We start from the raw sequence: 24,378 nt of genomic DNA, 5'->3' as shown, positions 1-24,378 counted from the left end.
GCCCAACAAAATAAAATCTGTCACTGCTTCCATTTCTTCCCCTTCTATATGCCAGGAAGTGATGGGGCCAGATGCCATGATCTTCGTTTTTTTAATGTTGAGTTTCAAACCAGCTTTTGCATTCTTCACTTTCACTCTCAACAAGAGGCTCTTCAGATCCTCTTCGCTTTCTGCCATTAGGGTGGTATCATCTGCGTATCTGAGGTTGTTGATAATTCTCCCAGCAATCTTAATTCCGACCTGTGATTCATCCTATCCGGCGTTTCTCATGATGTACTCTGCATATAAGTTAAATAAGCAGGGCGACAATATGCAGCCTTGTCGTACTCCTTTCCCAATTTTGAACCAATCGGTTGTTCCATGTCTGGTTCTTACTGTTGCTTCATGACCCTCGTACAGGTTTCTCAGGAGACAGGTAAAGTGTTCTGGTACTCCCATCTCTTTCAGAATTTGCCAGAGTTTGTTGTGATCCACACAATCAAAGGCTTTAGCGTAGTCAATGAAGCAGAAATAGACGTTTTTCTGGAATTCTCTTGCTTTCTCCATGATGCAGCGAATGTTGGCGATTTGATCTCTAGTTCCTCTGCCTCTTCGAAACCCAGCTTGTACTTCCAGTAGTTCTCGGTTCACATACTGCTGAAGCCTGGCTTGTAGGATTTTGAGCATAACCTTGCTGGCATGTGAAATGAGCACAATTGTACGGTAGTTTGTACACTCTTTGGCGTTGCTTTTCTTTGGAATTGGAATGTAAACTGACCTTTTCCAGTCTTGTGGCCACTGTTGAGTGTTCCAAATTTGTTGGCATATTGAGTGCAGCACTTTAACAGCATCATCTTTTAGGATTTTAAGTAGCTCAGCTGCAATACTGTCATCTCAGCTACCTTTGTTGTTAGTAATGCTTCCTAAGGCCCACTTGACTTCACTCTCGAGGATGTCCGGCTCAAGTTCAGTGACCACACTATCATGGCTATCAGGGACATTCAGATCTTTCCTGTATAGTTCTTCTGTGTATTCTTTCCACCTCTTCTTAATCTCATCTGCTTCTGTTAGGTCCCTGCCTTTTTTGTTCTTTATTATGCCTGTCTTTGCACAAAATGTTCCCTTGATATCTCCGATTTTCTTGAAGAGATCTCTAGTCTTTACCATTCTGTTGTTTTCCTCGATTTCTTTGCATTGTTCATTTAAGAAGGCCTTCTTGTCTCTCCTTGCTATTCCCTGGAATTCTGCATTCAGTTGGATATAGCTTCCCCTTTCTCCCTTGCTTTTCGCTTCCCTTCTTTCCTCGGCTACTTGTAAAGCCTCATCAGACAGCCACTTGGCTTTCTTGCATTTCTTTTTCTTTGGGATGGATTGAGTTGCTGCCTCCTGAACAATGTTACGGACCTCTGTCCATCGTTCCTCAGGCACTCTGTCTATCAGGTCTAATCCCTGAAATCTATTCCTCACCTCCACTGTATATTCATAAGGGATATGATTGAGGTCATACCCGAATGGTTTAGTGGTTTTCCCTACATTCTTCAATTTCAGCCGAAATTTTGCAAGAAGCAGCTCATGATCTGAGCCACAGTCAGCTCCAGCTCTTGTTTTTACTGACTGTATAGAGCTTCTCTATCTTTGGCTGCGAAGTACATAATCAATCTGATTTCAATATTGACCATCCGGTGATGTCCATGTGTAGAGTCTCCTCTTGTGCTGTTGGAAAAGAGTGTTTGCTATGATCAGCGTGTTCTCTTGGCAAAACTCTATTAGCCTTTGCCCTGCTTTATTTTGTACACCAAGGCCATGCTTGCCTGTTATCCTGGTGATTTCTTGACTTCCTACTTTAGCATTCCAATCCCCTGGGATGAAAAGGACATCTTTTTTTGGTGCTAGTTCTAGAAGGTGTTGTAGGTCTTCATAGAACCGATCAGCCTCAGCTTCTTCAGCCTCAGTGGTTGGGGCATAGACACTTTCCCCTTCTATTTCATGTACTTTCTATAGTAGTGCCAGCTTTATGGAATACCCTTTTTAGCCTAAGCCCAGCCAGTCCATATATTTTATTGTTATTGTGATTCCACTGTCTAGGTGCTGTAGAACAATGAAAATACAGCATAGGCCCTGCTCACAGGCTTACAATCTAGGATGAAGATGAGAAACATTAGAGAAGAAGGAAAAGTAAGTAAAAAACAGACAAGAGTATACCCATTATGGTAATCTTGATGCTACTCAGAGAGGGAAAACTGACCTCTTTCTCTTGAAGCTGGGCAGATGAAATGTGACGAAATGACCCACATCCCAAATTTTGTTAATGTTCTCCCATGCCAGTGTCTTGTATTGTTGTTGTCACAGTAGAACACGCACAAAAGCTACAGCTGATCCAAGGTGTGACTTGGACCTTCCCTGTTGCTTACTGGGACAGGTGGGAGACTTGCCATGGGGTGGAAGGGGGAATGGAATGGAGTGTCCTGGAGGAGGGTACTAAACAGGAACACTTCACACTGCAACATTTTGTTGCAGGTCCCTCTTGTAGAAACCTACATTTTTAAAAAAAGGAAAGACAATGATGTTGAGAAACATGGAAAAAAGTAATACCGTGGGAAATGTATTAGCCTTGAAATGTATTGGCCTTGAGAAGAGAAGACTGAGGGGAGATATGATAGCACTCTTCAAGTACTTGAAAGGTTGTCACAGAGAAGAAGGCCAGGATCTCTTCTCGATCATCCCAGAGTGCAGGACACGGAATAATGGGCTCAAGTTACAGGAAGCCAGATTCTGGCTGAACATCAGGAAAAACTTCCTGACTGTTAGAGCAATACGACAATGGAACCAATTACCTAGGGAGGAGGTGGGCTCTCCCACACTGGAGGCATTCAAGACGAGGCTGGACAGCCATCTGTCAGGGATGCTCTGACTTGGCTTCCTGCATTGAGCAGGGGGTTGGACTCGATAGCCTTGTAGGCCCCTTCCAACCCTACTATTCTATGATTCTATGATCCTAAATGAGGAGCTGTACTGTTATGACAGCAGCTATTGATAGTGTTGGTATGTCTCTTTAGGAGTCATGTCCCATGCAGTATTGAACATGAGATCTTGAACTCCCTGTCCATCCCCACTGTTTGACTAGTTGTTTCTCCCCTTATGTACTAAACACAGGATTATATTTTAATTATTTATTCTAAGTTATATATAATCTGCTTTTCAAACTGATCTTTGAAATTGGTGTATGGGGTGATGCAGTCACTAATTTTCTGAAGTTCCAGTACAGAGAAGTTCCAACAAACCCATAATATTACTCGCTAGCTTGTAAGGGTTCTAGCAAACAGAAACTTCAGACTTTCAAACCTCCCTCACCAAGGTTGTTTCAGCTGTGGGCAGAGCTACAGATAATATGTCTGGATGCTGCAAGGACTCATTTTGGCTTGGCAAGATGTACTGCTGAATGTGGAGGTAAGCCAGAGCTTTCCAGAGTAATAGAGGAGGAAGACTGAAAAATTATGCTTTCTGGCCTTTGTAAAGGTATGCATGAGGAATATGTATGTCAGATGGAAAGGAGCTTTTCAAGACTTCTGGGCTCTGTAGCACAAAAAAGATATTATACTTTCTGTTATCATGCATAATATTGAAACTTAAACTATAGAAAGCTACAAAATGGCCCCAAGGGTTCCTAGAATAAATCATTGATGGTCCATGCTAATTTGAAGAAAAATTGGGGCAGGCCATCCAAACAAGTATAGTATTCCTTTTTGCCTTGTGTTTTTTGCCCTCTTTAGTTCTACAAAGACTGCAGTGTGGAAAATTACAAGGAATCCTGATAGCTTTTCTGATTTGATCAGTAATGAAACTTGGCTTTGTTAAATCTTAGGTGGGAGGCTCCAAGGCTCTTCCAGAGTTGGAAAGTGGTACTAGTAATCCCGTGACATATGGAAGGAATACTGTGGCAGAGAACACTGCAGTTTAGGAGCACCCTAAGCGGTGGATTAAGTGTTTAGCATTTTGATTGTTAAAAAGGCTTGAAATATGTACAAAACTTAGCATCATCATGAAAGTCAACACTACACAAAATACTGTAGCACTTACTTACCGTAGCACTGGAGGACTGTCTAAATCTCTGGATAAATGCTAGTGCCATTCATTTTTATCTTCCTATATATATTTATATCAAATGATATCCTATTCCATTATACCATAGCACAATATTTTCCACTTTTACAATTGTTTTCTAAGCCGACAATTTGGCCATATTCTTTCCCGAACTATATAAATACGCACCATTTATTTTAAAATGGAAACGGCTGTTCATGGTCTACCCTGTGTTAATGTAAGCAGTAATTTTTCCAAGAAGAGCCACATCCCAAAGTTTTCTTACCCAGTTTCTTACCCAGTCATAATATTAGTGTGCTTCTATAATTTGGAATGCAACAAACCTTTGGTACTATCAGCATAAGCTAGATCAAGTCATGTTATTCTCAATTAACATTCTTCAGAATATATTCCAGTATTAGTACCTCAGATGCACCTGGTAATGGATATATCCATTCATAATACTTAGAACATGTAGAATATCCATCTAATTTTTTTTTAAATACCCTCACATGTAAATAAGTGCCCTTACTTTGACATCCCTTCCATTACGTTCCTGTATCCATGTGATTAAATGTTATCTAGATTTTTCTTTAAAGTGAGACAAACAGAAAAGATCCATCCGGTTTTCCAAACATATTTCCAGAATTGTTTGTCAACCTATTCTGTCTCCATATCCAAGTGCTCCGTGTATTTACATCCATCTTGTTTTGGAAACATCAATCTTCTATATAGATGCAATTTCTATAGGGCAGGGATGGGGAATGCGTAGCCCTCCAGATGTTGTTGAACGATAACTCCCATCATCCCTCACCATTGGCTGTGCATTAGTATATAATGTCTCTTGTGTGCATCAGTCAAAGCGACAGCAAAAATAAACAAGCTGAAATCACCTCCTAATGGTTGAGCAAGAGTGGATGAACTGATACTTCAGGTTTGTTTTTTTAGTTAAACAAATGCATTTAAGGAAAAACTGATACATCACCAATAGAAATAAAAGATCTTACTTGTAACACAATCTTTGCCAAGTTTCATGGGAGGCTAATTTTAATTCTGCAGCTGAGCTATAAACTTTTCTGAAAACAATATCCTTAAGTGGAAACCCTGACTAACTCCGTAACTACATAGTATTATGAATGGAGACACTGTAATTACTCCCCACATGATTTTACCAAGTCCTGATCATGCTACAACTTGTACTTTTTCTGTTTGATGGTTTGGAGAGCATGTTTTATTATGCGGTCTGCTTCTCTTTGTTCATTTGACTTCTGGCACACATATTTCAATAAGTATTTCTCTGACAGGAGCAGTGCAAACAGCTATGATTAACCACAAAATGATTGTGCAAGCTGTTTGTTAAAGTTATATATATATATAGGATCCCACAGAATCCCAGCACTAATTTTACAAAACGACCAATTCTGGCAAAGTTTCCTGGTCATAGGTTGATACGTTTCCATACAGATTTTTCTGTATTTTCTGTATTTTGAGACTCAGCACATTTTCATTAAGTTCTCAAATTGCTGTTTCCTAAAATAACTTCTTTTTCTGAGTGGGATGTAATCCTGAATTTTAAATATTCTACGCAAGTTTCTAACTGAATGGAAACCTATATAGAGGCATATAGAGGCACTGACCTATGTCAATCTATTCCTTGATCTTTTATTCACTTGATAATTTTTCATTTTTCTGAGTTTTGTAAAAGGAGGCTGCCAACCACATGGGGAAAAATGTAACACCATATAGAATAAATTATAACATTCTTAAGAGGTAAGGCCTAGTAAAGTATGACAGAATTTCTTTTCAACATCTACTTCTCTTTGAAGGCCCGATTAACTCATTTTTGATCATTCTCTTGACAGAAAATCCTATACACTACCTGGGAGTAAGCCCCATTGAATCCAGGGGGGCTTACATCTGAGTAGACCTGTATAAGAGTGCATTGCACATCTACCAAGCTGTGCACATGTGAACTTCCATTAATTTCAGTGGTATTTCTTTTTGTTTATTAGGAATTGGACTCTTGGAAAAGGCCTGCAGAGAATACCTTTATGGTTTGTTTCCCACAGAAGAACAGGCACAGTCCCTTGGCCTTCTGCCATGTGGCTTAGTTCAGCCTCTCTACCTGTGTCTCCTTTATGTATTCTACAATTCCAAAAAATTCACCATACTAATATTTTTCTAGAATATTTGTAAGGGTTGCAGTATTTGCCAGTGAAGGTGTTTCTCAGCAGAGCTTTCCCCAGTTGCATTTTAAAGTTATTTCTATGATATCACTAATAATTGTTTGCAAGAACTGAAGGCTTTACAGACACACAGATCTTGGTGGCCTGCTTCTGCATCTTTTTGTTCCTCCAGCAACCTGCAAATATTAGAGATGGGCACCCTCCCACATCTCTCTTCAGAATGGACTTGGTCTTTCCAAGCTTTTTCGGATTGCTCTCTGCAATGTTGGAAATACCTGGCCCATTCCAAGTGCTTCTCTGCCAGCTCTCTGATGTCCTGTGCCATCCCTGTGGTTACCTCCCCTCTTTTTCAGGATAGAAACTGACAGCAGGTCCCATACCACCTCCCACCTCACTGTCGCAATGTAAGTTTGGGTAAGAAGACAAACTGGCAGCAAAGAAGCCTGGGGACAGCTGGTGTTGGGCTGAGCTAATTACAAGCTGAGGCGAACTTCAGAGGGGAGCTTGGCTTTGCTCCTAATTGTGGCGCCTTTTTTTCAAATTGAGGGAATTCATTAGACCATAGTTGTGGTAAAACAGTATTACTTTGCTTGCGCACAGTGCTTTTCGTCCTTGTAATTTACAGAAATTACCACCTTTTCACCATGCTTTGAGATGGAGAAAGAAGTGTTCAACCCTGTCCATTTTGCGGCCCCAATTCTGTCAAATGTTCTCAGTTTGTGCCATGCTTAGCAGAATGACTTCCCTCCGGCAATTTTGGATTTGTTGGCTTAAACATACCTGATGAAATAAAAGTACCATACAAACTGTGCTGCACTTTCTATGAATGTTCACTTCTTCTAATGGGCGGGGGGGCGCACGTCCTGAAGTTCACCATTATGAGCCCCACCATTACAAACTGTAGCAGCAGCATTAGTAAATTGCCATTTGGTACATGGGTGTATTTGCCATTAGGATTATAACTTTAGTGGTACGCTACCAGTGCTTAGCTCCTGTCAAGAGTGCATACACAATGAACTGTCACGGTAGTCACCCTTCCTTGTGTTACAGTAGTTCTCTTTCCATGACCACGTTCACCCTGGGAAGTGGCTACAGAGCCAAATGCCCTGAATGCTTTGCTCCTCTAAAGGAGCATGCCCTGGGGCTTTACCCTTTGTGTTCCTGCTATTTGCCAGGTAAGGTTATATAACTCTCTTAATTTACTGTGCCCACCAGTACTTTTCCCTTAACACTACTGATACATGTTCATGTAATGGGGATACAAACCTCATGTCTTTCTATGTCTTTCATTTGGAAAGCTTTTCATGTTGGCAGTGGGAGGTAAGTTACTTTTCTTGGGCACAGATAATTTCAGTAAGAGATGAGAATGCCATCCACCCCGTTGACAATTTTCAACCATCTCTCCACGGATTTTGCTGCTGAAAAAAATATAGACCATTGTCCTAGAAACCTCTCTGTCTTATTAGCTGTACACTGAGTATTCTTTTTCCACAGCGTGTCAGTGGTTTCCTCCTTGTCCTTCTTGATTGATTTTTGCCGTACTAGCATTCCCTATGAATGCTTCCCTCCTCGAGGGCTGAAGTATATACATTTCAAATTCTGAACGAATGTGAATGCTGTTGGTCTTGATGGTCCCTGCAGAGAACAGCCTTCCCGTCGTTCACACAACAGATGCAACAGCTTAAACAATGGAGAATTCCTCACATGCCCAAAGTTTTGTGTCAGCCTGGTCACTGATGTGGATAGGGCCATATTTGTCTTTGCAACCATTAATAACTTTTATGCTGAACTTGCAAACTGCCATTTAAAAGCTACATAACTTTTTTAAAAGTAGCCTTTTGCTAAAGGACGGTTCTTGGAAAAATAACTTTTATTATTTTATTATTCCATTTCTATCCTGCCTTTTTTCCTCTTGCAAGGAACCCAAGATGGTCCCTTATATGGTCCTCCTCTATTTTATCCTCACAACAACCCTGTGATGTCGGTGAGGATGAGAGTCACTGGCTGGTTCAAAGTCACCCAGTGAGCTTCATGGACAAATGGGGACTAGAACCCAGATCTCCTGGATCTCAGTCTAACAATCTAACCACTACACTACACTGGCTGATGAAGATCACTATCTAAGAGCTTTTATATATGCTGGAGGGATTCAGCAGTATAAAAGCTTGAAGAGCTACATTTGTGAAAAGACCCTACAAATCAATTTGACGTAGCATTTCCCAACACTCATTGTGGAACCACATGCAGTGAAGTGGCCAGTAAATGGCTGGAGGCATATGTCTTCTAAAGTAGCCTTCTCCAACCTAGTGCCCTCCAGATATGTTGGACTGCAACTCCCATCATTCCCAGCCAACATGGCCAGTGGTCTGGTAGTTGTAGTCCATCTAGAAGACACCAGGTTGGGTAAGGCTGTTCTAATGTACAAGAGTCTAACGAATTAATAGCCTTGCAAGATTCAGGAGTCATATTCATGTCTGTTTCTGACTTTGTATTCTTTATGTGTCAAGCATTTGGGGAGTACCTGGCTGGTTGTTGTGGTTTTTTGTTTGTTCGTTCATTTTTAGGTTTCCTGAACTACATGTTATGCTATTATGCTGCAATTACTGTTGTACAATATTTTTAAAAAATCTTTAAAAGTCTCTGTGTCTTTTTCCCCCCTTTGTGGACTACTTCCAATGGGTGGTATTCAATGTTGTTCTAACTTCATTTCAGTGGATTTACTCTAAGTAGGACCAACAATGGATACAACCCAATATCTGGTACATTCGGAAGTGGAATGAAAATGCTGAATAAATGTGAGTCTTGTCCCATGTCATGTACAATTAGGAGTGTTGTTGCCTGTTTAAATATAAACCTCTGTTAGGTTTTGTGTCCATGTTACATTTAACTCCTTCTTCGTGAGAGTTAGATGGCTAGAGTTTGGAATCTGTTAAGAGTTATCATCCTTATCCCCAGTTAGATCTCTGAACTGAAGTAACTACTCCTGATACTAGGAGCTTCTATTGCTCACCCTCTCGATGCTGGTTCCAGGTTTTATTGACCCTTGGACAAGATGCTCTCAGTGGACCCCATCCTGAGTGGGTCCACCTCTTTGCTTCTGTCACCACTTGCTCTCCCTCTGGACCCAGTTTGTACAGCCACCCAAAGGGAGAGCACAAGGCAAATGAAAGATGCTGCTTTCACTCTCCCCTCGCTCTTTTTACCACTTGCATGCTTGGAGAGGATAAGTGAACAAGGAAGAGGAGCAACAGCAGGGCCATGAAGCTTGGGTGTGGGCCTGGGCGGGTGCCCAATAATGCCTCTCTCTGACAAAAAGGTGACACTTGCTGATTTATAGTGTGCTAACTAGATTTAGTTCCAGTTCCATGGTTGTGCTTGCCAGCACCACATTTGTTTTAAATCAGGGGAGAGTCCCCACCCTTCCCTGGAAATTCAGGGAGGGCAGATTCTCTCCCTTGTTCTACACGGGGCCTCGTCAGCACTCAGGAAGCAGCATGATGTCTCGTTGCTTTCTAAATGTTCCTGAAATTCAGCATGCCAGGAATTCCTCTTGCCCTCCCCACTGCAGTTGCTCTGAGCCTTGAAGGTGTTCAGAGTGCCTCTGAAGAGCAGTGTGACGCCACAAGCAAGACCTTGCTTTCAGGTATAGAGGCAGGGGCATTGGTGAGCATATGCTTCGGCTGGCTACCACTGCTAGCCAACACTTGAAGAACTCTAGTCCTAGTGGCAAAGCTAATGTAACTGAGTCCCCTTGTATAATTCAGATTGCCAAGTGACCCTGACATGCCAAAGCCAGGAGGGTGGTAAATACTGTCATACCATTTGTCTACATGCATTTTCAGAGAAATGCTTAATGTTGAAAGCAGCCCATGTTGGACTTTTATTTTATTGCATGTGTTTGGGGTGATGGGAAAGGTGAGAACATTGCTTTCAAGTTAAAAAGGATTTATTTTGGGTGTTCTCCAAAGTCAGATACAGCATTTTGCTTTGCTGTTCCAATTTTTTGAGGAATGTTTTTAGCGTGTGTATGTTCTCACATGCTGTTACTGTCCTGCATTGTTTGTTGCACATTGCACATAACTGTACAAGCAGCAGGATATGCCAGCGCTGACAGTTCTATTTCCCTATCAGTGTCAACATCTAACTTTCACTAGCATTAATGGGAGTTAAGTGCAAGCAGGAGGACAGTCTCTCAGACCTACACTAATGAAGGAAGTGAGTGGGATAACTCCAGAAGCCCTTGGCAGGCAGATCAAAACATTTGATGTCAGATCTTGATCCGTGGGCTGAAACATTATGCTTTCTTCTCTTATTCCTCCACCCCCAATTTCTCGTATGCAGATTTTAGGTGCATTGATGGTTTGGGTCTTGGGCTAGGTCCAATTATAAAAAGCCAAAGCAATGATCAGCCAGACTTTTAGAAGCATTCATTGATCAGGCTTATCCCTTTCTCCCATGGCCTATATTGTAGACAGCAAATCACTTTTTCTTACTGTGGAGTCCTTAGAGATGTAAGATTTCCAGAAATTTTGAAGCCATTGGGGGGCGGGGATTTTTTTTTCCCCCCATCTCAAACCCCTTCCCCCACCAACCAAAAATTAAAATGTTGCAGTAAAATGGAATTGTATGCAATGCTTACTTTCTTATCAATCATAAACATTTTACTACATTAACAACATAAAATGCATAATATATAACTTGATTATTATATAGATTTGTACTATTTGGCATATTTATGAAAGAGTGCTATGCATGTTTACTCAGAAGACCCAGTAAGCTGAATTCAGACCTAGTCATTTTTAGAGTAGACTCATTGAAATGGGACTTAAGTTGGTCATCCAACTGATTTCAGTGGTCTGCTCAAAGCATGACTAAGTCTGGATCCAATCCACTCTGTTTAATGTAGGGATGTGAGAATCAGCAAAACGCGAGCTTGCCAAAGTTTTCCAAATTACATCTTGAAGCTGGTTCCAACTCGATTCCATATCAGATTGCAAGCTTTTTTTTCTTTTTCCATGAAAATTTGTGTATATTTCCATGAATATTTTTCCAAGTGTATGCATTAATTGTGCACATCTTTTAAATGTACACATTCTTCTCCCATTGATTAAAGCATATTTGTGCACATTTTTCAAGAGTACACATTTTTTCTTCAAATCACATTGCAAGCTGAATGTATGGATTTCAAGCACAGGTTGCATCGAAGTCCGTGTTTGGTCCAGAAGGTCTGAGTTGGGTAAATCCTGCTCAAAAACGAACTGAAATGAATTTCTCATACATCCCTAGTTTAATGTAGCTTACACCCAGGGAAGCTACACCCATAAGATTGTGGCCTCAAAAGTTTACATGTAAAATTGTGACTATACCCAATACTAGAGAGAATGAGAGTTGCAAACTTCTGCATCTTATGCTACTTTAGTGTATCTAGGGTTTTGCCATCTGAGAATTAGAAAAAAAATGGGAGAAAAGAAACCACAAATTTTGTAGTAAACCAAAGACACTATTATTTGGGCAGAAACAGTCTCATACTGTCACAGTATTAAGGACTAGAAGCATATGTGGATATCAAGTTACATTTTATAACAACACTGAAAACATTTTGAGTGTTAGATATGTATACAATTTATATGGAAATTCGAATGTTCTGGATTGTTTTACATAAAAATGGTAATGCTGCACATTTTGAGTGAGTAAAGCCTTGTCTTAAAATGAATGTTACTCATCCCATAAGAGAAAATATTTCTTAGGAGTTCTTTCCAGTGTTCACCAAAATTTCCATTTTTTCCTTTGGAAACTTTTTTAAAAGTCTTTTTGGGTATGTGAGTTTCCCCCCAAATTTTCTCTCTTTTTTTTCCTGAGCCTTCACATTTCTAGTAGGTCTGTTTAAAGCCAAAAATTGCTGTATAATAAGTTTCCTATTCACAGGGGCCTCTCCAGGCATAACACACAAACACTAAGAAGCATAATACATGGACACGGGGGAGCATAAGAACATAGGAAGCTGCCTTATACTTAATCAGACCATTGGACCATCTAGCCCAGTATTGTCGACACTGCTTTGTACCATGATATAAATCTGGTTAAACTATAGCAGTCCAACTGGATTTCCACCACTGTAGCTGTAATGCACTCCTAGTATTGAAAACTCCCTCACTACCCAAGATCAGTATCTTCTCTCTTATTTTCAGGTGTGCCTGGCACAGCTTTGCTTCAGCCTCTCTGTGCACCAGTAAGCCATATCTCCCTAAATACAGGTCTTGCTCCTTCCCCTCCATACCAATGCCATGACTACCGTGTTGCACATCTGTGTTGTGCAAAAGTTCACAAGTACATCAGTGCCTTGTATAAGCTGCTGTGTGAGGGTAGAGTGCTATACCATTGCTGGAGTTTCTGGCCTTCTGCCTTGCTCAGCAGCTCATAAGATTGGCCTGTAAGTAAATCGAATGAGAGTCAGGGCACAAATTATTCCTTTTTATGTATTTATTTTTAAAGCATGATGCTAGCTGTCATGGTTCTGGGGATACATTTGAAAATGTTAAGACAGCATTAGCAAAATATTCCAGCATTCGAAGAGTGACAGTTGTGTGCCTGATTTGGCTACCTTTCCATGACTGTTATTCACATTGCCATTTATCCTTTCTGCCACTCACCTGTCTCTTTTCTTCTGTCACTGTACCATTCCTCTTTAAAAAGAAAATCCAATTTATGGAAAAAGTCAAGTGGAAAATTTGACTTCTACATTTGAAGTGTCTTTTTACAAAGTTAGGACACCTATATAGGGGCAATAATGTGTTACTAAATTTATTTTGCATATTTTTATTTATTTAAAGCAGTTGTAGCCTACTTTTCTTTATAAAATATATTAAAACTGACTTGCAGACTAATTTAAAATGATCATAAACAAAATTTGAGTGTTCTGGATCAAGCAAAATGCCTGCCTTTGTTGCAAAATTGTTTTCTTGGGCACATCTTATGAACTGTCCTACTTGTACTCTACTTCAATAGAAGTGTTATGGCTGCTAGACAAACCATTCCTGTGTTTAGAGGATTGCTGGTTATTAGTCCAGGATGGTTGATTTCATCAATTGGAGCAAACTGTTAGGAAATGGTCTCCTGGTAATTGGGAATTTCTTTATGTTTTCCAATGAGGCACCTCTCCAGTTTGAGAAAAGGGGGCAGATGCATGTATGAGAAACAGCAGTTTAACAGTTGGAGCAGGCAGAGAGAGAAGGATGATTTTCTAGGTCAGGGGTGGGCACCTTGTGGCTCTCCAGATATTTTGGCCTACAACTCCATCTGTCCAGGTCAGCATAACCAGTAGTGAGGGATGATGGGAGTTCTCAACCAAAACATCTGGAGAGCATCAAGTTGTCCATCCCTGTTCTTTGTGACATTGGCAGGGTGGCCACTTATACAAAGACAAAAAAGAAGAAATGCATCACCAAAAAAGAGGATAAAAGAAGATACCAATTTGCATAACATTATAGTGTGATGGTTCTTTATAGGACAATCTGAGATAGGTATTGGACAAATTCCAGTAGACACTGGTAAACATTAGCAATATTTATCAATGTTAAGAGAATTACAATTTTTATGAACATTAACCACAAAGCTGAAAATGCTGTGATATCTCTGTAACCTCTACTAACCTTTTAACTATTGTAACAGTTCACTTTCTGGCTTTCCTTGTCATTGAAGATCTGTATCTTATTCTTTAAGACAGTTGATGATCTGTGCCTTTCTCTGTCTTGTTCTATAGCTGCAGGCCTCCCAATCTACCTGTTCCTCATGGCCATTCTGTCCAATGTAATTCGTTCCACATCCAGTTCTTCACTGTCTGCAGTCCTCTCCAAAATCGGTTCCTTCCCAGTCCTATTGGACAACTCAGCTCCCTCCTTGCCCGATCCAGCTTAACTCTCCTCCCTCCTTCCAAATGCCTCTTAACTGTCCCACCTGTCCATCCTCCTCCTTCCCAACATTCCATTATTGTAGTACTTGCCACAATAGATCCAAATGTAGAAATAATTGTTATAATTTAAATAGAAATACAAGACATCTCACCATGGTGGAGAAGACTGCCTAGGTGACCTGTGTGCCTGCACAGTCTGCTGTCCAGGTGCTCAACTGTTGATGGGAATTTCAAGGCCCTAATCTTTCTCTGTATGTTTCTTTGACTCCAAACCAGACTTCGACTGAACAGCCCAACAAATAGAGGACACCTTCAAATAGAAGACTGTTGACAGCTCTCTAAAATAGATGATTGTCCTCTGTGAAGTAGGACAGCTGGCCACCCTAGGCATTGGTTGAAACTGGGGGTGCAGCTTGGGGATGGGGAGGGCCTGCTCATGTTGTTCTTTGGGGGGATCTTCTGCCTTAATTCCCAATGTATGAATGCCAATGAATTTCAAGAGGATTCTCTTCATCCAGAGCAACTGAAACATATGATACATAGAATTATTTAAAAGTTAATTCACATCTCTTAAGAAAACAAATAGAACCAATGCATCATTTGAGTAACACTTGGCTCAGTGGAACTTAGTGGATATGAGGCAGCTATGGGGATCAGCATATTGCTATGAGATGCCATTATGTCAGGCCTTAGATTGGCCTTCCCCAGCCTGGTGCCCTCAGATGTTTAGGACCAACTCCCATCAGCCCCAGCCAGCATGGCCTGTGGTCAGGAATTCTGGGAGTTGCAGTCCAAACCATCTGGAGGGCACCAGGTTGAGGACAACTGCCCTAGATTTTTGCAGCAACTGGTGAGTTTAGACTTTAGCTCATCCTTAAGTAATGACTCCTTTTGAAATTCTTTACGTCAGATTGTATACTTTTGGAGAGGAAAACGCGGCCCTACTGATGAGGTATTCCTTTTCCTTTCAAGAGGGAGATAGGCAGCCTCTTTCTCTCTGAATTCCTGCCCCAAATGCAAACCAAATGAACAAAATATTATATACACAGAAGAGCCCTGTGACTAAGAGAACTACTCCCCCTCCCAGTACCTGTGATCATTTTTCTTTAATCCTTTCATTATACTGTTCTCAGAATATTTCATTCCAATCGGCATGGCTATTTTGCTTAGTCAGCTGTGGCCTCGGAGGTGGAAATAGTTGCCCTGCCCCAAGGATCATTGACTGTTAATCATTGTGAGCTCCTGGCTACAATCCCAGTGTGAAAGCCGCTACCAGTCTGGTAGATTGCATGCTTCCGGGCTGTGAAGAAAGGCACCCTCCCCCAACCCATCCCCCATTTTTCCCTATTAGAGTGCCATTTCAGCAAAGGAGAAATGACAAAATAAAGCCAAACGATCTGAGAAAGCAAAACCAAAGGTACAGTTAATATTTTCTTGGCCAGCCAATAAAAATGAATTAATGACAGGAAATGCCACCATCTTGGGGTCAGCTCAAACACAACAAGATGTCTTTGAAAACTTTCCCTTGCATTGTGAAATCTTTGTTGGATTGAAATGCTGCAACACCAAATGCCACAAATATATCCCTAAACAAATAGGAATAAGATTGGATTTTATGAAAGAGTCGATGCTCTTATTCAGACTGTTTGAAAAGATAGATTTGTAGCTTGATTGTTGAACTGATGACTAGCAACTAGATATTGTTGGACATTGTGAAAGTGCTTTGCTTTTTCTTCCTTTTGTCTCCGATATATACTGTCACTTTTCGGGGAGAGGGTTTGACATCCTTGTGAAACACATCTTTTAAATTTGGGTGAAATGGGCAAATTTGAGAGGAGCATTTTGTTATGGTTGAGAAAGGACAGGTGAATTTTCCTACATCTTGTGCAGCACAATCATTCTGTGACGTGGGAGTCAGATACCTGAGTGATGGTCTTCTCCTAGATCAAGCTGCCCAGGTGCTGAGATCAGCATCAGAGTTTTAAGTGCTGGCTTTAATTAATGCTTTGTTATTTGTTACTGCATTTTATAGATTATGTTGTGAAATGCCCTGAAAATGTTTTTAATTGAAGGGCAGTGTGAATAAAAGGAATGAATGCTTGGAAGCAAATTCCACTAAGTTCAATGGCTCTTACTCCCAATTAAGTGTGCATAGGATTGTAATCTTAATGTTTGGTCGTCTTGTTTTACTTTTATTGACAATCCAGCTATTAGGCAGCTAACCCACAAAATGTAATTCCTCCATAAATTGTTTTCTTTCTTTTCTAAAAGATGAAGTGGAGGGCAGGGTGGTCCATGTTCTGCTTCTTCAGTCTATTCTGGGTTTCAACTCCCTTCCCCCCCCCCAAGACAAATTGGCTCTGCAGAATTTTTGAAATGTCTGTGTGTGCTCCTCCCTTAGGTGTTTGGAACTATCTTGGCCTATTATTCCATGGAATAGTGATACATTTTTAGTAATATGCTTCAAATGTGCAACTCCTGCATTTAAAAGAGGATTGCACTTTAATTATTTATTTCACCACCTTCCATACTTCTTTCTCAGTATTTTGGATAGAAATGCTTCCCAACCAACCTCATTTCATTGTAGCTTAATATGCAAATTTATTTGGTTGTTGACATCACCTAGGACAGGTAGAATTGCTCTAGTATCCATTGGAGGATTGTGATTGCCTTGATAGTTTCTCCTACTTCTTCCCAGGGCAGGGAAGAATCTTGAACCTGTTTGGGGACAATATTCATAACTGTATGTCTGTGAGTGAGTGAGGAGAAGGTTTATGCTTTCCTTATGGTAGCCTACTGTTCTCAAAAGGGACTGGCAGAGGTTCAGTGCTGTCTATTCAATGCTGTCCAAGAGGCAGGAAGGAGGCAACAGACAGACTATAGGCGTATACAGAAATGAGTCTTGCAGCCTTGTTGTTCCTGTCATGGATCAGAGAAAAGAGATTCTAGAGGAAAATAAATAGTTAACTCATAGATGCCAAATATTGAATATGTATCTATCCAGCCAGTCTGAAATATCACTTACAGTACCTTCTCCAGTGCCGTAGATTACATAGTGATTAACATGCCAAAACAGATTCAACACTTTGAAGAACATAAGCCCTAAGGCCCCCAGTGCTGAAAGGTGTGTGCTTGGAGGAGCGTGTATGGATTCTGATGGCAACCTCCCCATTTATAGGGCTGCTTAAAATGAGACCTCAAAACAGACAAGACAAGAAGAGACGTGGGTTTCCATTTATGCTCCAACTGGGTTATGATACTAAAGGCAGCCATTCTGTAAAAGCACTGGCAGTATTGTGGCAATCGCAATCAGATTACAGTATATGTGTTGACTACTTATGTGTAATTAGGTTGTTTTAGTGCATGATTAAACATATATTTTTCAGTGCTTGATTTTGTTTAAGCAAATTCCTGTCAGCAAGTGAAGAGGAGAAAGAATCTGTGGTGTTGTTTGTGATGGACAGCTTTGGTCTCTGATTTTCCACTTATAGGATTAGCAATCGTTGAGACTTAAAGAACTATGTGTGTGTGCATACATGTGTGTGCTCTCTTTCTCTTACACACACACACAGATACTACTTGTATGTTGACTCCCGTAACAAATGTTGACTGTACACCTCTTTTTCTCTTTTCAGGAGAACACCTGAGGATTTGCCCACAAGGTTATACTTGCTGTACCAGTGAGATGGAGGAGAACTTTGCCAACAAGAGTAGGAGTGAATTTGAAGGCATGTTGAGGGAAGCCACACGCTCAGTGCAAATAATCTTAACAGCCCAGTACAAGAACTTCGATGGTAAGTAATGCAAAGCACATACAACCTGACCCGGGCCCCTGTGACTTTGCATACATCTGTTTACCCACATTTGTTGTAATCTTATTTGCAACACAAACAGAAGTTAAGTGCCCAGCAGAGATCCAAACACTGGGTAGCACAGAGTGGAAAAGATAATTAATTTAGGCCTAGAATTCAGGAAACATCTCCAGTTTCTGTACCACGTGGTTGCAAAAAAAATTAAATCTGTGTGGGTTTAACCACCCTCTATGTGGTTGTGTTTCTTACTCCTATTGTTCCAAAGGGATTTCATGCAGCACATACAGCAAACCCTAAGGCCTGTGGAAATGGCTGGTTTATTGGTAGAACTGATTTTGACCTATGACTCCATATGGAAGTGGAAGTTAAAAGAATTCTAGTGCAGGGAGTGGACAGCAAAGTACAACTGGAAACATCAAGGTGCACATAATAGTTCTAATGGTTTCTGGCCTGCAGAAGCAGGTAACCTTCTTGAACAGGCTGTGGACAAGAGAGTTATGATTGCACATGGTGAACTGACAGCAGGGGCTGATGATTGCAAAGGCTGTGATCAAAGTTTTTCCAAAGCCTGAATATATTAGATGTTTAAAAATTAAGGACAAATGTGCACGTAAAGCCCTCTGGACATACATAGGAAAATGTATAGGGTTTGTCCTAGTGGGAATCATGATTGTACCCCTCTGCCTCATCCATGTGTTGGATATCACTTTAAATGAGATCCATGCATGTAAGCTCCATCCTGACACCTCAAAATGAAGAAGTCAAAGGGCACGCAGATTGAACCTAGCCAGGTTGAACTGTATGTATGTGCACCCCATTTAAATGTTGTATTCAACACAAAGTCCGGGTTCAGACGATCACGGGGGTAAAAGAAGCCATCATGGCTTCTTCCCCAGCCCCCACATGTGCCACAATCATTTGCATAATTATTCCCACCCTACAACCCACAACTTGCAGTAGGGGTTGTAGGGTGAATACGAAGCCACCCTGCCGTGCGCCAGATTTGGACAATGTGGCAATCCGCGCTGCAGCACGGGTAATTATGCAAAGGACGGTTGCACGTCTGGCATGTGCGGGGAGAAACCACAATGGCTTCTTTTACCCCCATAATCATCCGAACACCCCCACTGTGACTTTATATGTATGGGCGCATATGTCTAAACAGGATTAAAATCCGGAGTATTGGAAAGTGCATCTTTCTTTGGAAAAAACAGGCTTCAGCACCCAAAATCACTAATTAATTTAATCTCTTGGTCTGTGAACTGACTTTTGCCTCTGTTTATAATGTAGGACACTGAAGCAAATCCAGGCTCTTATCCTGGATGTAATTAAGAGCAGAATATGCCATATAATACATTACATACCAAACAGAATGCTGGCAAAGGAGGACAGTGTATACTGTTGGATAATGACTTCTGAACCGAAGTCTTGCTTTTAGCTAAAAAAATTACTGATTGGAGTTGTATGTTTTCTTTATCTGTGTGTTTCCAGTAGTTTAGGATATATTATTTTTATTTCTCTGGGATATTTTTCCTTAACATTTTATCCTGGTCCTGAAGCAATGTGTGCATTCAGTAAAACAAACAAAATAACGACTTTATCCAACCCTAATGAATAAATCACTACTTTTCCGTCGCAGCCATAACCTCAGCTAAGGCCCTAGGCCCATGAAGATGCTTCCTACTCCCACCATGTATTTTTCTGCTCACTTAACTACCACCTCGATCCATTGTTTGGTATATGATTTAAATAAGTCAGATGATGTTAAAGCTCTTCATGGTTGGAATTCCAGGGACTAATTTGGCCAAAGCCATACTTTTTATTCTTTTTAATTTTGCTAGTTGTTTCAGATAAAAGCAACTTGATACTAGTAGTGGAATTTTTGAAGCTGAGCTTCATGAAACTGGGATGTTGAGTCAAATGTGTGTACAGCCCATGGGACAGCTTATTGTCTAGTGCTAAACTACACATTTAGAACTGTCACACAGTGTGACCTTCTTAAGACTACATTACTTTAGAATACAGTGTACTGTAGTGGTTAGAGTGTTGGACTGGGACATGGGAGGTCCGGGTTCTAGTCCCTGCTCAGCCATGAAGCTCATTGGGTAACTTGGAGCCAGGCTCTGATTCTCAGCGTAACCTACTTCATAGGGTTATTGTGAGGATAAAATGGAGAGGAGGAAGATTAGGTATGCTGCCTTGGGCTCCTTGGTGGAAAGGCAGGATATAAAGGTAACCAATAAATAAAACGTTGCCCCATATCAAAATTCTTGGGACACAGAAACCAAGAGAGAAGGCTAGACTAGGCTCTTTTTCCCTGACATGCTAGGGGTTGGAAGGACTCATCCAGAGCATCAGTCCTCAGAAGTCAAACATGTCCTGAGCTGAGCCCAACCTTGTCCCCTGCTGTTGATCACAGCAAGGGAGAACCATAATAACACCAGGGGAGACTACAATATCCACAAACACAATCCAAGATGTGCCACAGTATCCACATGCTTTCAGGGAACTTAATCCTAAACATCTGGTTTGGTACTAAAGCCTTCAGACTATCAGGTCTGTGCCAAGACGTTTTGCTGCCTGAGGCGAAGGACAAGATGGTACTTCCCCATACCATGCTTAGAAGCCAATCAGACTGGCAGTTGAATTCTTCTTCTACACTGGTGATGGGACAGCATCCTCCATCACACCTGAGAGCAGCAGTTCAGGGCACCAGGCTGGTTGCATGGCACACCACAGCTGAGCTGCCTTCCAGAACTTCACCACTTTTCACTCACCACTTCACCTGATGCCTGCTCAAGCAAATGCAGCCCCAGTGTATGTCACTTGAGCAGAATGACACATGACCTCAAGCAATGCCTGCTCATTCATTCAGGTGCTGAATGTGATGCATTCAGAGAAGGCAACTCTGCCAGCCAGCCAGCCAGCCACAGGAGTACCAGCTCAGGAGCATGGGAAAGGCTGGGGAAAAGGATACAGCCACCCTCCAGCATTTGCTGCCTGAGGCAGCCACCTCATGCTGCCTCAGCAGTGGTGACCCTGCAAAATATTTATTTATTTTATTTTATTTACTACATTTATATCCCACGTTTCTTCCATCAAGGTGGCTCATGCGGTTCTCTTTTTTTGCGGATTGGGCAAACGTTTTAAGGGTTCTGACCAGCATGGAATTAGATTTTTCATGGCAAAGGGTGGGGTTTGCTGCTTCACTGAGATTATAATGTACTGCTATAAGTGATTCATTTTAATAGTCAATATGGCATCCTTCTATATAGTGATTAATGCGTGTTGCTAAAGATATAGAGAATGATTTTGAGGCCACAGTAATATTCAGGAAAAAAGGGTGCACGTACACATCCTTTTTTTAAATTCCATAGTATCCTCAAGCTGGAAGGACTCATCACTAACATTTTCACTTGAGACAGGTGTGGGCTGGAAAAGCGGACACACAGATAGCAGTAACTGATTCTTCTGACAGGCTTAGATGGGGACATAATTTCCTCCGGGTTAAATGAGAGTTTGGGAGATGGAGAGAATCCTAGGCAGCTGCCATTCCACCAAGCTTTCCAAATTGCAACATGGCTTCCAACATGCAATGTAACACATTGGTTTAAATGAAAGTATGATGAAGCTACTCAGATACAATTGTGTTATTGGTAAAATGGGTGTCAAAGGAGTACTTTGCAAGTATGTTCTTAAATGAGAAACAGATAACTACCACCCTATTTATATGCACAGGAGAGGAACAGAATGGTTTGCCCTGATGTAGCCAGATCCGTGCCTTATCTCAATGCTGGGGTTACATTTTCCATTGCTGTGATGAAAGCAGTGAATTAAGAGCCTTTCATCTTGAGAGGAACTGTCAACTCTTTTGTGTCTCTATACAGCCTCACATTCAGGTCTTGAATGTGTAAACAAATTGGAATGTGAAATTAGATCAGTCCCTTGTCCCTGGACAGTTACTTGTGCGAACAGGGCTTATATAAATATAGTTGGGTAAAACGATGTGCTGGCTGTCAATCCTACTGTAGCATATTACAACATTATTTTGGATCAAGTTTGGTCACTCCAGTAGAGTAGGCACCACGTTGCTCAAGAACTGTTGAGGTTGTTGGCACATCTCTAATTCTGCCCCCATCTTACTGTGCCAGTCCTGTATCTAGTTCTCTGCTGGTTAACTGTTTTTCATGTGCCCACTTACACCCCATTTGGGTATAAAACCTGTGGTTAATACAATAGCAGTGGTACATCCCGCAGTATAGACTATGGTGTCATGAGTCTATTCACATAATTGGCACAATCTGACAAAATGCTTCACATTTCTGGCTACCAGCATTGAGTTACAGGAACCAGCGGGGGGGGGGGGGGTATGTTTAAGGAATAAAAAAAGGAAAATGTCAGATCTTAGGGACCTTTGATATATATGGTAACTCCCAAGCAGTCACCTCCAGGAGTACACAGGGGTGTCTGTAGGATCACAGCCTGGTGGGCATCACACAAGGGTGCCTATATGAACCAGTTCCTTCTTATTTTTGTGAACCAAATGTTGTCCAAACATTATGACCAGACAATAGCCTTAATAAGGGCAACATGCATTACAGACATCAGTTTACAGTTCAGTCCTATACATCTCTACTCAGAAGTAAGCCCCACTGAGTTCAATGAGATTTATTCCCAGGTAAGTATGTATAGGATTGCAGCCCTAGCTGGATTTTTGTCTTTGTTTAACGACTGTTCTGTCTTATTCATATGAACAATTTGAAATATTTAACTTCCCAACACTGTGATACTGGAAATCCCAGATGCTTTTAATACTCTGTTTGATTGATTTATATCCCGCTCTATCCCATAAGTTCAGAGTGGCTTACAGCAATTTTTCTAAATGTTAATAGTTCTGTTCCCAAGGGGCTCATAATAAAATTGGAGGATAAAAGAAGCCAAATGAAACAAAAATGTCATTGTTTAATATAAAATCTATTTAAAAACAACTACCATCAATAACCAGACTAATAAATAACTAGGACAGAGCATCTTATAGACAGTCACCTGCTAGATGCTTATTTGTCAAAGAGGTACTGTACGGTGAATTGGGCTGGGCTGGGTGAGGAGCAGAGCCCAGGTGGTGATGGTATTTTTGCCCAAAAGGTAAGGTAGAACTTCACTCCCAGGTCCTCCAAAACTCATCCCCTCCAGCAGCATCAACAACAGTCAGTGATGACTTTTGGGAAAGGTATGGCATATTGGGATGGGATAGCTCGCCCAGTGTCGGCTCCAAGTTTTGCAGTCCCTTGGGTAAGACACCTTCCATGGGCTCCCTCCTTGGCTGAGTCTATCTTCTCATCACCATTGCCACCAGATGCTGTTGCTCATCATCCTCTTTCTCATCACTGCTATCGCTTGCTTGACTGACAAACGAAGCTAGCGCGCAACCAGGCAGTGCAACTTACTTCTCCTCCTACTCACCACCACAGTTGTCTGGGCCAGAGACAGAGGCAAGCGAACAAGCAGATTGCAATAGTGAAGAGCAGAAACAACTCCAGAGGGCTCTTGTCAGTGGGCCCCTGCTGCAGTGTGGGCCCTCAGCTGGCGTGCAACAATGCCTAGCCATGACGTTGGCCTGGGATAAGCTGTAGAGCTCAGTTCCAGGTTGATGGTAGTTGTGTCTCTGCAGTTCAAATTTAGATCTGAGCAGAAATTTCTCAGAATATGTTTTTTCTGAGAAAGTATCTGAGATTTAATTTTTCTCTGTGGAAGGGAGGGGGAGGCCACTACCATGTCTCTCTGTCTGTCTTTCCCTCCCTCCCTCCCTCTCCCTCAAAATGCCCTGGAAAGATAGTGGGTCTGGGGAATTGTTGAGGATGCAAAATGGTGGCCAGGCTGCCAATGCAGTTTCTGCTATGACCATGGCAAAATCCTAGGAAAAAGAAAAAAGCTGTGCTACTGCCACTGCTAATGGTGAGACTCGCCCCCAAGAAATTGTGAGAGAATCTTGTCCCCCTGAGAAATTTGATGGAATTGTCCCCCCAATTTCTCTGCCCAAAAATAGGGTGGAGAATTTCAAGAGGCCATTTATGCACATCTCTGCTAAGCGTAACTCTTACATTAATTTTGTTAGACTGTGAGAGTAATTTGGAGCACAATCCTATGCATGTTTAGACAGAAAATGTCTTACAACTCCTAGCATTCCCCAGCCAGCATTGCTGGCTGGGGAATGCTGGAAGTTGTAGCACTTTTTTTCTGTCTAAACACGCATAGTATTGTGCCCTTAGAGAACACTTTTGAAAGCATTACCCCTTCACATGGGGACACTGAATTTGACTTCAATATCTGTACAGTTCACAATGCCTTAAATTAGTAAGAAAAAACAATAATTATACCTACCTTTGACACCAAAGCAGTGACAAGCAAGTAG

At 41.3% G+C, this 24,378-nt stretch overlaps 1 protein-coding gene across 1 annotated transcript in view; it reads left to right on the top strand.

The window, feature by feature from the left end:
* Positions 1 to 24,378, top strand: part of GPC1 (glypican 1) — a 284,559-nt gene that overhangs the window by 134,130 nt on the left and 126,051 nt on the right. The window contains exon 2 of the mRNA XM_084847036.1: positions 17,790 to 17,948. Within this exon, the coding sequence (XP_084703162.1) occupies positions 17,790 to 17,948 (159 nt within the window). The remainder of the gene's footprint in view (positions 1 to 17,789; positions 17,949 to 24,378) is intronic.

This window comes from Heloderma suspectum, chromosome 3 (genome assembly GCF_057233095.1).
Source record: "Heloderma suspectum isolate Gila_16-S chromosome 3, 16-S_ref, whole genome shotgun sequence".
NCBI lineage: Eukaryota > Metazoa > Chordata > Lepidosauria > Squamata > Helodermatidae > Heloderma > Heloderma suspectum.
This window is presented reverse-complemented; position numbering and strand designations above follow the sequence as displayed.